Source organism: Garra rufa, chromosome 5 (genome assembly GCF_049309525.1).
Source record: "Garra rufa chromosome 5, GarRuf1.0, whole genome shotgun sequence".
Lineage (NCBI taxonomy): Eukaryota > Metazoa > Chordata > Actinopteri > Cypriniformes > Cyprinidae > Garra > Garra rufa.
This window is the reverse complement of record NC_133365.1, coordinates 32,730,088-32,741,775: the sequence shown is the minus strand read 5'-3', so window position 1 is coordinate 32,741,775 and position 11,688 is coordinate 32,730,088. Positions and strand designations below refer to the sequence as shown.

Sequence of the window (11,688 nt, the reverse complement as noted above, 5' to 3'; positions counted from 1 at the left end):
TGACTTTTAAATCAAGTCTTGTGGACACAGTAGCTAAAAAAAAGAGGCATTTAGCATAAGGTTACATTTTTTCCCCGAAGTAGGGTTAAAAATAGATTACTTTAGCTCATACCTTACCTTTATAATTTTCACTGGAAAAAAAAGATGTTCTTATTTAGTATTTTTTGTCTTATTGTCAAGTATTAATATCTAAACATTCTAAAATCATAATCTTTTTAATAAAAAATTTAAATTACACAAGCCAGTGGTAGAAAAATGTATCTAGTTTTTCTTTTCTTAACCCACTTTTCTTGTTTTAAGCACGAACGTACTAAATTTTGATATACTTTTCAGAAAACAAGACTTAAAATAGTAATTTTGCTAATGTTGATTTAAGAATGTTTAGATATTTGTACTGACCTGCTTAAAAAAAAAAAAAAAAAAAAAAAAAAAAATTCTAATAGTTTCCACTGCAAATTCCATTACAAACAATCAACTTTTAACTATTAAAACCATTAAGAAATGTTATCCTGTAGAGGAGAGTGGGGTGAGTTGTGCCAGTTTTTACTCAAAGTGACTTTATAGTGAAGCCATGACAGTAATCCCTCCAATTTAAGCATGTACATATATTTCAGGATGTTGTGCATCCCTGGGAACAATAACTTTGGATCTGAAACAAACTGCTTCAGAATTATAGCTTTCAGAAAAAAAGTGGTCTTGTGGCACAACTTGCCGCCGGTGCGGGGTAAGTTGTGCCTTTGGGGAGAATACTTAGGGGTCATTTGTGCCAGTGATTTTTTAAATAAAAAAGAACATTTTAATGTCATGAACTGTAATGTTATATAAAATCAAGACAAATTCAATACAAATTCTCATTTAAGGTTTATTTAGATATTGTTACTCTATTAAACTATTGGCATGTCATATTTTCTACTTTTTCGGAAAACGCAAAAAAACTCAAATATACAATACATGATATTTGTGAATCATTAGAACACTGTCTGTCAACAAAGCGCAGTCTGTCACTTATGTAACATATAAGAAAAATTTGACTTTTTCTGAACATTTCTGAACATCCCATTGTGATTTAGGCCACTTAAAAAACTGACAAACGGCAGGTAAATCAAACACTAAAGAGGCACGCTCATAGTCCTCACAGATTATCCCCTGTGGGTAAGTAGGTCTAGGTCAGGGATGCCCAACCCTGTTCCTTGAGATCTACCATCCTACAAAGTTCATCTTCAACACTAATCAAACACCACTGAACCAGCTAATTAATCTCTTAGGTAGCATGTGATAATTACAGACAGCTGTGTTGGAGCAGGACTGGAACTAAAGTCTGCAGGTAGGTAGATCTCCAGGAACAGGGTTGGGCAGCCCTGGTCTAGATGGTCTACTACTTAACATCCCGCCGGCACAACTTAACCCTGCCCCTTTGACAAATCACCCCAGCCCGACAATTTTGAAAGACTAGCAGTTTAGAGCTAACATTATGCTAAGTGTATAGACTCACTGTGTAGCCAACTAAAGCACTAAAACATGTGTGAAATATTTTCAAACTTGTCTATAATTGTTCAGACGCAACAATCAAAAAACCTTGATCATATAAATTTTACTTTGCAAGGCAAAAAACAGTTTTTTTGAGCTATGTGCTTAGCTCTCATGCCATGTCTCTCTCTTCTTTGGGGGATAGGTAAATTGGATGGCTCTTCAAAAGTATGTGGTCACATGACCAATTTCTTCTATGGTTTTCCAGAAACAAGGGGTGGAACTACTTCCCCCCTGGCACAAATCACCCCACTCTCCCCAGTGTGTTTTGGGACATATTCCATTAGGATTTAGTAGTTTTAACAAAGCACCAACAAAAGGCAACCAATTACCTGTAGAGACCAAAAGACACCATTACAGTTTCCATTAAAACCAGTAAAACCATTACAAATTCTGTTATGGTTTATTGTTTTTTCAGCAGGGTGGAAAACAAAACAAAATACTTTGTTTATACATTGTTTTGCAGTGTGGTATTAAATTAGCTAATGGCATCTCTTTTTTTTTTACTTCTCCTTTTTAAGCTTTTGTAAAGCTAATCTAGTTTATGAGTGTGTTTTGTGCTTATCCATCACTGCCTAAAACTGAACACAGATAAATAATTCCATCAGAGTGAAGGACTGTACCATTTTGTGTTTGTTTTTCCAAGTGCTGAGGACGCTAATATAAACTGCTCAGGGCGATAATAATTTAGAATAATTGACGTGACAAATAAATATATATCTCCCTTCTCTTGCCATTATCCCGTCAATTTATCGAAGGCTGCTTTTCTGTGGCCTTCTCAGAAATGTCAGTGTTTCATTTCTCTTTTCCAGAAAGAGCCGTAAGGCAGCTGCTGTCACGGTGACATGTATTATGAATGAATGCGAACGAACGAGATGGCTCTGTTCACTTCTGTCTTCAGTCTTCATTGTGCGAACACAATATCTGATTACATTTTAATATCTGGCTTGGGCGTGATCAACGTTCAGAAACTGTATTAGCAAAGCAGGCGTGAATTCTTAGAACAGCAGTCGATGCAAAAGATGTTTATGCGGCGCTAGGACCCAGGGGAAGTGTTCTCATTCTCAAGGCACAGTGCAATTTGCATGCGTTGGTTCTGCAAGGCAAACACGGGTGTATGAGTGAAACCTAAACCACCGGAAGATCGAGGAACAGACTCGCAGATACGTATATTAGTGTAGGACCACTATCGTGATGGGAAGCTTTCAGTCTTTGCCGGATGACCATCAGTATCGAACCCTGTCACAGAAGACAGGCTGTGAGTATAACTATTACGAAGGGTTTGTGTTTCATGTAACTAATAACCCAATAATTATTTGACCAACGCAGCACCATATACACAGGAAACGTCTAGTGATATTAATGATAAATCATTATATGTATATTTTTCACAACTTAAACATTGATGTGCTGTAATTTACAGATCATATCTACTGTAATGCATATGCATTTACTGTAATATTTAGCCTACCTGTTGGAAACTGTGAAGCAGGCCTGCCTAATGTTGATTTTTGGTTATTAGCATTCATAATTGCTTATGCTGACAAAGGATGACAAAACTGTATGCTTACAAATTGTGCTTAAACCTGAGTGCATCTGGTTTAACAGTGCTTGATAGGGACTTAAATAAACTATTTTAAAATTTAGCCCGTCATCATTTACACACCCATATTGTTCTAAAGCCATATGACAGATGGAGATGTTTTCTGGCAGCCTTAATGCAGCCTCAGTCACAATGACTACAATGCTATTAGTCTCTAACATCTACAGAAGAAATAAAGTCATATGGGTTTGGAGCAAAATGATGAGTAAATGATGAAAGAATTTTGTATATTTGGTTGACCCGAACTGTAAGGTTACTGCATGACTCATGTGATCATTCATAATTCAGTTAGAAGAGTCAGTCAAACAACAGCTATGTGTGTGAGGCATCTTAGAGAAGTTACAGTAGTTGTGTTAACTTCACGCATAGTGCATGGTGCCAGTTTGTGAGTCATCACCTCCATTATTTTCATTCTCTTTCAGTTTCACTGGAGCAGATCGCAATTCTCCACAATCGTTTTAAGCAGCTCAGCCAAAACGAGGAGACATTACGGTAATCTGCAAGTGGTTGTTTTGTGTGGGAGATCACTCTGCAGAATTGTTCCTGCCTGAGTATTGCAACAGAATGGCTATTCAGAATGCCTTTCAAGAATCAAACCAGTTATGCTGGTATTGACTATTAGAAAAAAATATTGTTATGCTTGTTTCATGTGTCTGCTTAGGTGGTTTGGTTTGTTTTACAACATATGTTCATACATACATACAAACCCTAATGTCTGTCTTTTACTTGTCAAACTTAATTGTTTTGTGTTTTCATGTAAAGGAAAGATGACCTTAAAACAATCCAAGACCTGGAAAGCAACCCAATTCGGTCCCAGATTATAGAAGCTTTCTTCGATAGAAGGTTTGTGCTTGATTGTATATGTTTGGTATTAATAGTCACAAGAGTTATGTAGTTCTTGAAATCATACCCTAATACCTCAGAATTTAAGATTGCAATTTACATTTTTAAAATATCATTAGAAACATCAGACATGTCAGTGGCACTGTCTTTATTCAAAACGGATGTGAAACAACATCTTTATAGTGAAGGGAAGTCTTGTTTCACTGTGTGGTTTTTACTTCATTATAGCATCTCTGATCCAAAATACAGCAAAAGCAGTAATATTGTGAAATATTTTTACTATTTAAAATAACTGCTTTGAATTTGAATATATTTTAAAATGTAATTGTTCCTGCGATCAAAGCTAAAATTTCAGCATCATTACTCCAGTCTTCTGTCACATGATTCTTCTTATATTCTATAATTCTAGGATTCTTTGATGAATAGAAAGATCCAAAGCATTTAACTGGAATAAAAAGCTTTTGTAACATTACATACTATATCAATTTTAATAATTTGTATAATGTTTTCAACATAATAATAATAATAATAATAATAATAAATGTTTTTTAACAGTAAATCTGAATTTTAGAATGATTTCTAAAGGATCATGTAACTGGAGTAATGTTGCTAAAAATGTAGCTTTGAAATCACAGGAATAAATTACATTTTAAAATATATTCAAATAGAAAACAGTTATTTTAAATAGTAAAAATATTTCAAAATTGTACAATTTTCTCTGTACTTTGGATCAAATAAATGCAGGCTTGGTAAGCAGAATAAACCTTTTTAAAACATTAAAAATCTTACTGTTCAAAAACTTTTGACTGGTAGTGTATAATTCACAATAAATATTGAACATTTAAATATATAAAAATAAATATTAAAATGTTCAATATGTAGATTTGCAAGCTACAACATTGTGTAGTTTTTTTTTAGTGTTTTTCCAAGTCCCATAGGTCAAAATCATTTGCAAACCAGGAACCTGAGGATTAATAGTGAAATTTAACATTCGTGGCTCAGAAAATGTTGATATGGAGCAATAACACAATACTATTCCCATTCGTTCTTCACAGAAACTTCCAGAAAGATGGTGTTGGATCTGTGGAAGAAATTGGTTTTGAGGAATTCCTTACCATCATGTCATACTTTAGAGCACCAACCCATCATAACACAGAGGAAGAGAGAGAAGAAATGAGAAGAGCCAAACTGCGCTGTAAGGGCATACGGAAATGATATTCAAAACATTCTCTGGAAACTAGGACACTTTGAGATAAAATACCAGTCAACTAAGCTGTGGAGTCACAACAATACTGATACAATACTGTCTCTTTTTTAATAGTCCTCTTCAACATGCATGACACCGACAATGATGGAACCATAACACTGGAGGAATACAGACATGTAAGAAATTACCAGTTTTTGTGTAATTAAATCATTTATAGAAAACATGTTTACATGTGAGTAGTTCATTCAGATTAACTTCACAGATTATCAGCAGTGCTGTTGTGGTCTCTCTTCTCTAGGTAGTAGAGGAGTTGTTGTCTCGTAGTGGAGCTCTTGGAAGAGAGACAGCTAAGGGCATTGCAGATGCTGCAATGCTGGAGGTTGCCAGTATCTCAGTCGGTCCCATGGTATGTTATTTAGAGGCTGGATCATCAACGCTGCGTGGACTAACTCAGACAGTATATCAATATTATATCAACATGTGTCCCTGAACCACAAAACCAGTAGCACGAAATATTTGTAGTAATAGCTGTATCTCGGCCAAATATTGTCCTATCCTAACAAACCATACATCAATTGAAAGCTTATTTATTCAGATATGATGTATAAATGATGTATCAATTAAAAAAAAAATCCTTATAACTGGTTTTGTGGTCCAGGGTCACACATATCTATAAAAAGAATTTTTCCCACCTGATCGAACCCCTAATCACTTGAACCTTGTTGATGTTACCTCATGTTATCAGGTTAGTTATTTAATATTAATTCATATTTTTGAGTTTATGGTTAATGGTAAGTGGAAGCATATTTTATTTTGTTAAGTGAGTGACCTGGGGTACTCACCTTTTTGTATTTTTAGAATTAGAGAAAAATAAATAAGTAAATACATACATACATTTGCCCTGGTTTGGATATCCCCATATGGAAGATTTAGTTTACTCCTGGGGACAAATGTGTCCCTAAAGCTTTGATAAGTATGTACACATGCACACGTTTACTTAACAGACTTCTGTTGTTTTTATATAAAGATAGTTTTACATTTTCTAACCTAAACCTAACCCTAACCCTTCAGAATTTTTACATTTTCTAAAAACTTTTGTTTACTTTATTTTTATACCAGTTTTACAAATGAGAACGTCCCCAAAGGGAGATTTTTCGGTGACTTTGTTAGGTTTTGCTCACTTTTGGGTGCAAATTTGTCCCCAAAATATGGTTAAGTAGGTACACAAACTTATGCTGATCTGTCTGTTTGATTCTTTGTTTTTTTAGGCACCTGATGAGTTCTACGAAGGAATAACATTTGAGCATTTTTTGAAGGTTTGTCAATTTGTTCATTTATATGCACAAGCCATATGGTCTAATTTATCAATTGTGATCCTGGACCACAAAATTGGTCATAAATCAGTGTAAATTAGGATAGGACAATATTTGGTCGAGATACAACTGTTACATAATACAACTATATAACTAAAATCGGGAATCTGAGGGTGTGAAAAAATGAAAATATTGAGAAAATCGCCTTTAAAGTTGTCCAAATGAAGTTCTTATCAATGCATATTACTAACCAAAAATTTACGGTAGGAAATGTACAAAATATTTTGATGGAACATCATCTTTACTTAATATCCTAATGATTTTTGGCATAAAAGAAAAATAGATCATTTTAACCCACACAATGTATTTTTGGCTATTGCTACAAATGTACCCGTGCTACTTAAGACTGATTTTGTAATCCAGGGTCACATTTCCTTTTAGGCAAATATTCGGTTTTGCATTGCATTAAACATTATCACATACAACATGTGTAAACGTTGTATAATTTGATCACGTAAAACTTGCTTTACTGCTATAACCTGACTTCGCTCTTTTTCTCGGTTTCCTGCTCAACAGATTCTTAAAGGAATTGAGATCGAGACGAGAATGCACATTCGCTTCCTAAACATGGACACGACTGTTTTGTGCAAGTAACATTCTGTCTAAACATCGCTGGTTAAATGTATATTTTCCAGTGAAAAAAGCACTTTATTAGATGAGGCTGGTTTAGAATAGTTTGGATAGATCTCTAGTTCTATGAACTATTTGTAGGATGGTCAGAATGTGTATTGTACAAAAGTTGGAAAAGTGTGTATTGATATTTGAAACTTCCTGCTTTGCATGCACATATTATATAATTATGGAATGCTAAAATTAAAACTATGCAGGCATTTATTTATTTATTAATTTTATGTAATTTTTGTAATTATATCCTCTTTATTCTAAAATAACCTATATACCCTATTATTCTAAAAAAGGTTATTGCTTATAACCAAATGTAATCATAATGTATTTTCAATGAAATATATTAATACTGAATAGATGAATCATATTATTAACACTGTGATATACCAATAGCAAGATTTTGTGTGCTTTTTTATGTGTAATACTAATAAGTTAGAACAGTACTTGAATTCATAGCCTCAAAAAAAGAACTGCAGTTACTCCTATCAACCAGCAGATATTGCTAATGTCACGGTTTTGTCAGTCGTTCTAGAAATTCTCAGGTACTTGTATAACCAACAAGCATGTTTCAGCATGTTCTTGCAAGGGCAACTAGAATTGTATCAACAAACATACATTATAAATAATACAAAATATTCTAAAACATTTGATGACACTATGACAATGATAATCTTTAACTGCTCATGGACACCAAAGACCTTTAATCATTATCAGCAGCCACGTATAGTCAACAGACTTTGAGACATAGAGCTGAAGTTGTGCATGGATTGGACACATGTAGGTGTAACAGTAGAATTCAACTTTGTGTAAAGCATTTTAATTCCAAAAATGAAACTGGCATTTACTGTGAAATTACTACTGAAAGTGCAAAAATGTCTCAAAATGAATGAATGTTTCTTCTACTAACCTTAAAATGGAAAAAGATTGTACATGCACCAACTGTGTATCAACTTGCAACTTGCATTTACCACAATAAAACGGTATCTTGCAACACTGAAAACTTTTTTTGATGCACTGCTGTTTTTTCCCCCTGAAACAATTCAAAGCATTTCTCAGATCTCTTCAGTATTTGACGGTAAAAGACGATGATTACTTTCACATTTCGTGTGAAAGTGTCAAGTGAGGTTGCCAGCACTAGACAGGAAAGAAGTTCTCACACAAGCACCTGTTTTGATTGTTTGTTATTTGATTAGGGGGTCTTCCCCACCACAAGCTGCCACTGAAAGACTCTGCGACCCACTACCCTCTTTTTTTCTGTTTCATGAAAAGACGTGCCACTCCCTAGGTTTGCTAGTAAGCAGGGCACCGCTACAAAACCCCCATCTGTGTTTCTTCAGAAATCAACTTTTCAGACACCAGGAAGTTTGATGCAGTGTCTCATATCAAATATCACTGGGGTTGTTTGCTACCGGTGTTTTGCAGCTTTTGTTTTGCACACCTGTAAGACAGAAGTTTCCAGGAAAATTAAGCTGAGAGAGATCATTATGAAAAATGTCCTGATTGGAGAGGTTTTAAAAATTCTGTCATTAGACTTAGAACTAGTGAAAAATACTCTTGTGTATGACGTATTGTAAGAGTTTAGTGGATCTCAGGATAATGTAACTGTTAATGCATAAACAGGTATTGCACCAAAAGGTATTGTGGAATGTAACTTGTCCAGAATAGAAGACTTGATTTTTTTTTAAAAGTCCTTAAGCATCAAATACAGGGTCTAAAGCTTTAGTAATTTACTTTTTCAACACATTTTCTCCCTGCCAAATTATATGAAAGAATGGCTGAACAGCAATTTTTAGGCATTTTACCATCTGGCGGTTTGATGTATGAATATATACCCCCTGGTTTGGTAGATACCAGGGGAATGTTACCTTCGTGAATAGTAAGATGACATGAAAGCCTGTACAGTGTATTATAAGTGTAAATACTGGTGATCAAATCATATCACAAACGTCTTTGCACTGTGCACTGGTTTTTGTATGCACTGAGCTTTCTTAAACAGAAGGCTGCATCTTATTAAGGCTAGTTTATTCCTTCTGAGGATTTCACAGAATTAAAGGGGTCATCGGATGCAAAACTAACTTTTACATGTTGTTTGAACATTAATGTGTGTTGGCAGTTTGTGTACACATCCAACCTACAATGTTAAAAATCCACCCAGTGGTATTTTTTTAATCTTTAAAAGTAATATCCCCTTTTTAAAATCAGGTCATTCTCAGCTTCTTGTCGTTGTGATGGCACACCAACAGAGGCCACTCCCACGATAGTAGATTGACATGAGCGCCTTACCTCAGACCCGCCCTTACCGAGCTGAAACAGTCCGACTCTGCTCGCCATTGTGTCGACTCAGGACCAGAGGCAGACAAGAATGTGTCTGATTGAGCGATTGAGGTGTTCTGTTTTTGGATGTAATAATGAACATAGCAGTAGTCATTTACTCCCAACATCTGAGCTGCTGAAGATGCAGAGGATAATGTTACTTTCAATTTTAAAAGGAAAGCACCGATCCTGATCATCTATGCGTTTATGTTTGTGTGAATCGTTCCTGATGCAGCTTCACCCACAGGAGGAGTATAAGGTTTTTATGCATCTTTGCAAATGGCCTTTCTTAATAATGTGGTTGTTGGCTAATTTCGCGGCTAAATGCGTCTAAAGTAAACATTATGGCTCATAATCCCAAAGCAGAGAGGGGCGAAGCGAGCATAGCTTAGTTGCATTTAAAGGGACCATGCAATAAAATGAGTTGATCTTTTGCAGAGCTGATTCTGACAAGGTAAAAGGGTGGTTTTTTACACTAGTATTGAGAATTTTTAACCAAAGTATAATAGAGACTTTCCATTAAGACCCTAAAGAATCTTATGAACTTGTGGAAAATGGGCATCCGATGACCCGTTTAAATGCCTAAATGAGATAAATGGGTAAGTGCGTATAGCTATGTCATAGAAGTTTCCTCCCCTGTGGTCATGGCACGAAAATACTATTAAAATATAACTTGAAAAATATATATTTTCATAAGATGTTTAAAGGGTTAGTTTAATTCCAAAATAAAAAATTCCTGATAATTTACTCACCGCCATATCATCTAAAACAGTGGTTCTCAACAGGGGGGGCCCAGAGAGATCGGAAGGGGGGTGCAAATTGTTTTCGAGAAAAAACAGACAAGGCATTATTTGAATACTGGTTGTATTTTATTGCGTTTTACGTTTCATGTAGAACAGATATTCTAAACCGGTGGGCCTCCATGGTGCTGCGAGATATCTTAAAATTCATTTAAATATTATCCTAAAATTGTTTAATTTCATTATTAATGTTTTAAATGAAAATGATCAAAGCACGGTCTCTCTCCTGTTTTGTGATTGATTGCTTTGGACTCGGCAACAAGTTTCATCTCACTGTTAAATACAGACTAGGGATGGGCGATACTTATTTTGTTTTCGATACGATACCGATACGATACTTCTAAATGTAACTTTTAAATTATTACATTTATGAAATTACTAAGAGTAAAATATGTAATTATACCCTATTAACTTTATATTTGAAATGCATTTTAACATTTAATATGCCTTAATGGAACTAATTAAATTATATTTTTTACACATGGTTAAAATATGTGTGGTAACTACAAAACCTATAGTTGAAAATACTTAGTTTCATAAGGGGCTGCCAGTGATAGGCTATTGCACACATAAAATAACATTCTTATTCCGACAGTGTATGATTTATATTTACTATACTACAAAACATGATCAATGAACTTTAAATGTTAATGTAAATAAATGTAATTGCACAAATTATGTAGGCTACAATTTCAATTTGTTTATTCTGAGATAGCTTTTCTGTCCTCTGATAAGCATTGTTCTGGTCTGACGATCCTAAAAAGAATCAATGCTTTTTTATGATACTTTTGGGAAACGCAGCCCTGTTTGAATGCACTGTCTTAAGTGAGTAAACGCTCTCTGTGATTGCTTGGTTCTGTCTTGCAACATATTTGTGCGTTCAGATGAGTAGGAAAATAGTTCTATCCTGCACAGTTATTCCCTAACATAGGTTATACGTCCAATTCAATGCAAATTGTACACCTTATGTTTTGTTAAATAAACAAAATCACTGGTAAATAATACACACCTTAGTATCGATATTTTGCATTTGAGTATCGATACTTTCGATATTCGCATCAGTATCGATTATATCGATACTTCAGGATCGATTTGCCCATCCCTAATACAGACAGAACGGCAGCTCAAAACTTTCAACCGCTTCATGAAACTTCATTTTAGAGACCTGCAAGGGACATATTATTTAGTCCCGCTCCCGCAAGTTTCTGTCCCGCAGAAATACATGTTATTTCGTCCCACTCCCGCAAGTTTCTGTCCCGCAGAAATACATGTTATTTCGTCCCGCTCCTGCAGAAATATGTTATTTCGTCCCGCTCCCGTCCGCGACATTCATGTTTTTTTCCCACTTCCTCCCGCAAAAGTAACCTATACCCCCCCAGGGAGTGCAGGTCATTACTT

At 35.0% G+C, this 11,688-nt stretch overlaps 1 protein-coding gene across 1 annotated transcript; it reads left to right on the top strand.

Annotated features, from left to right (window-relative positions):
• Positions 1–2,412: 2,412 nt before the first annotated feature.
• On the top strand, positions 2,413–8,177 carry tescb (tescalcin b). Its single transcript, XM_073840999.1, has 8 exons — positions 2,413–2,785; positions 3,553–3,622; positions 3,893–3,973; positions 5,029–5,168; positions 5,295–5,356; positions 5,479–5,586; positions 6,449–6,496; positions 7,070–8,177. The coding sequence occupies exons 1-8, from the start codon at positions 2,722–2,724 to the stop codon at positions 7,145–7,147; spliced, it is 651 nt and encodes a 216-aa protein (XP_073697100.1). The 5' UTR covers positions 2,413–2,721; the 3' UTR covers positions 7,148–8,177.
• Positions 8,178–11,688: the final 3,511 nt, after the last annotated feature.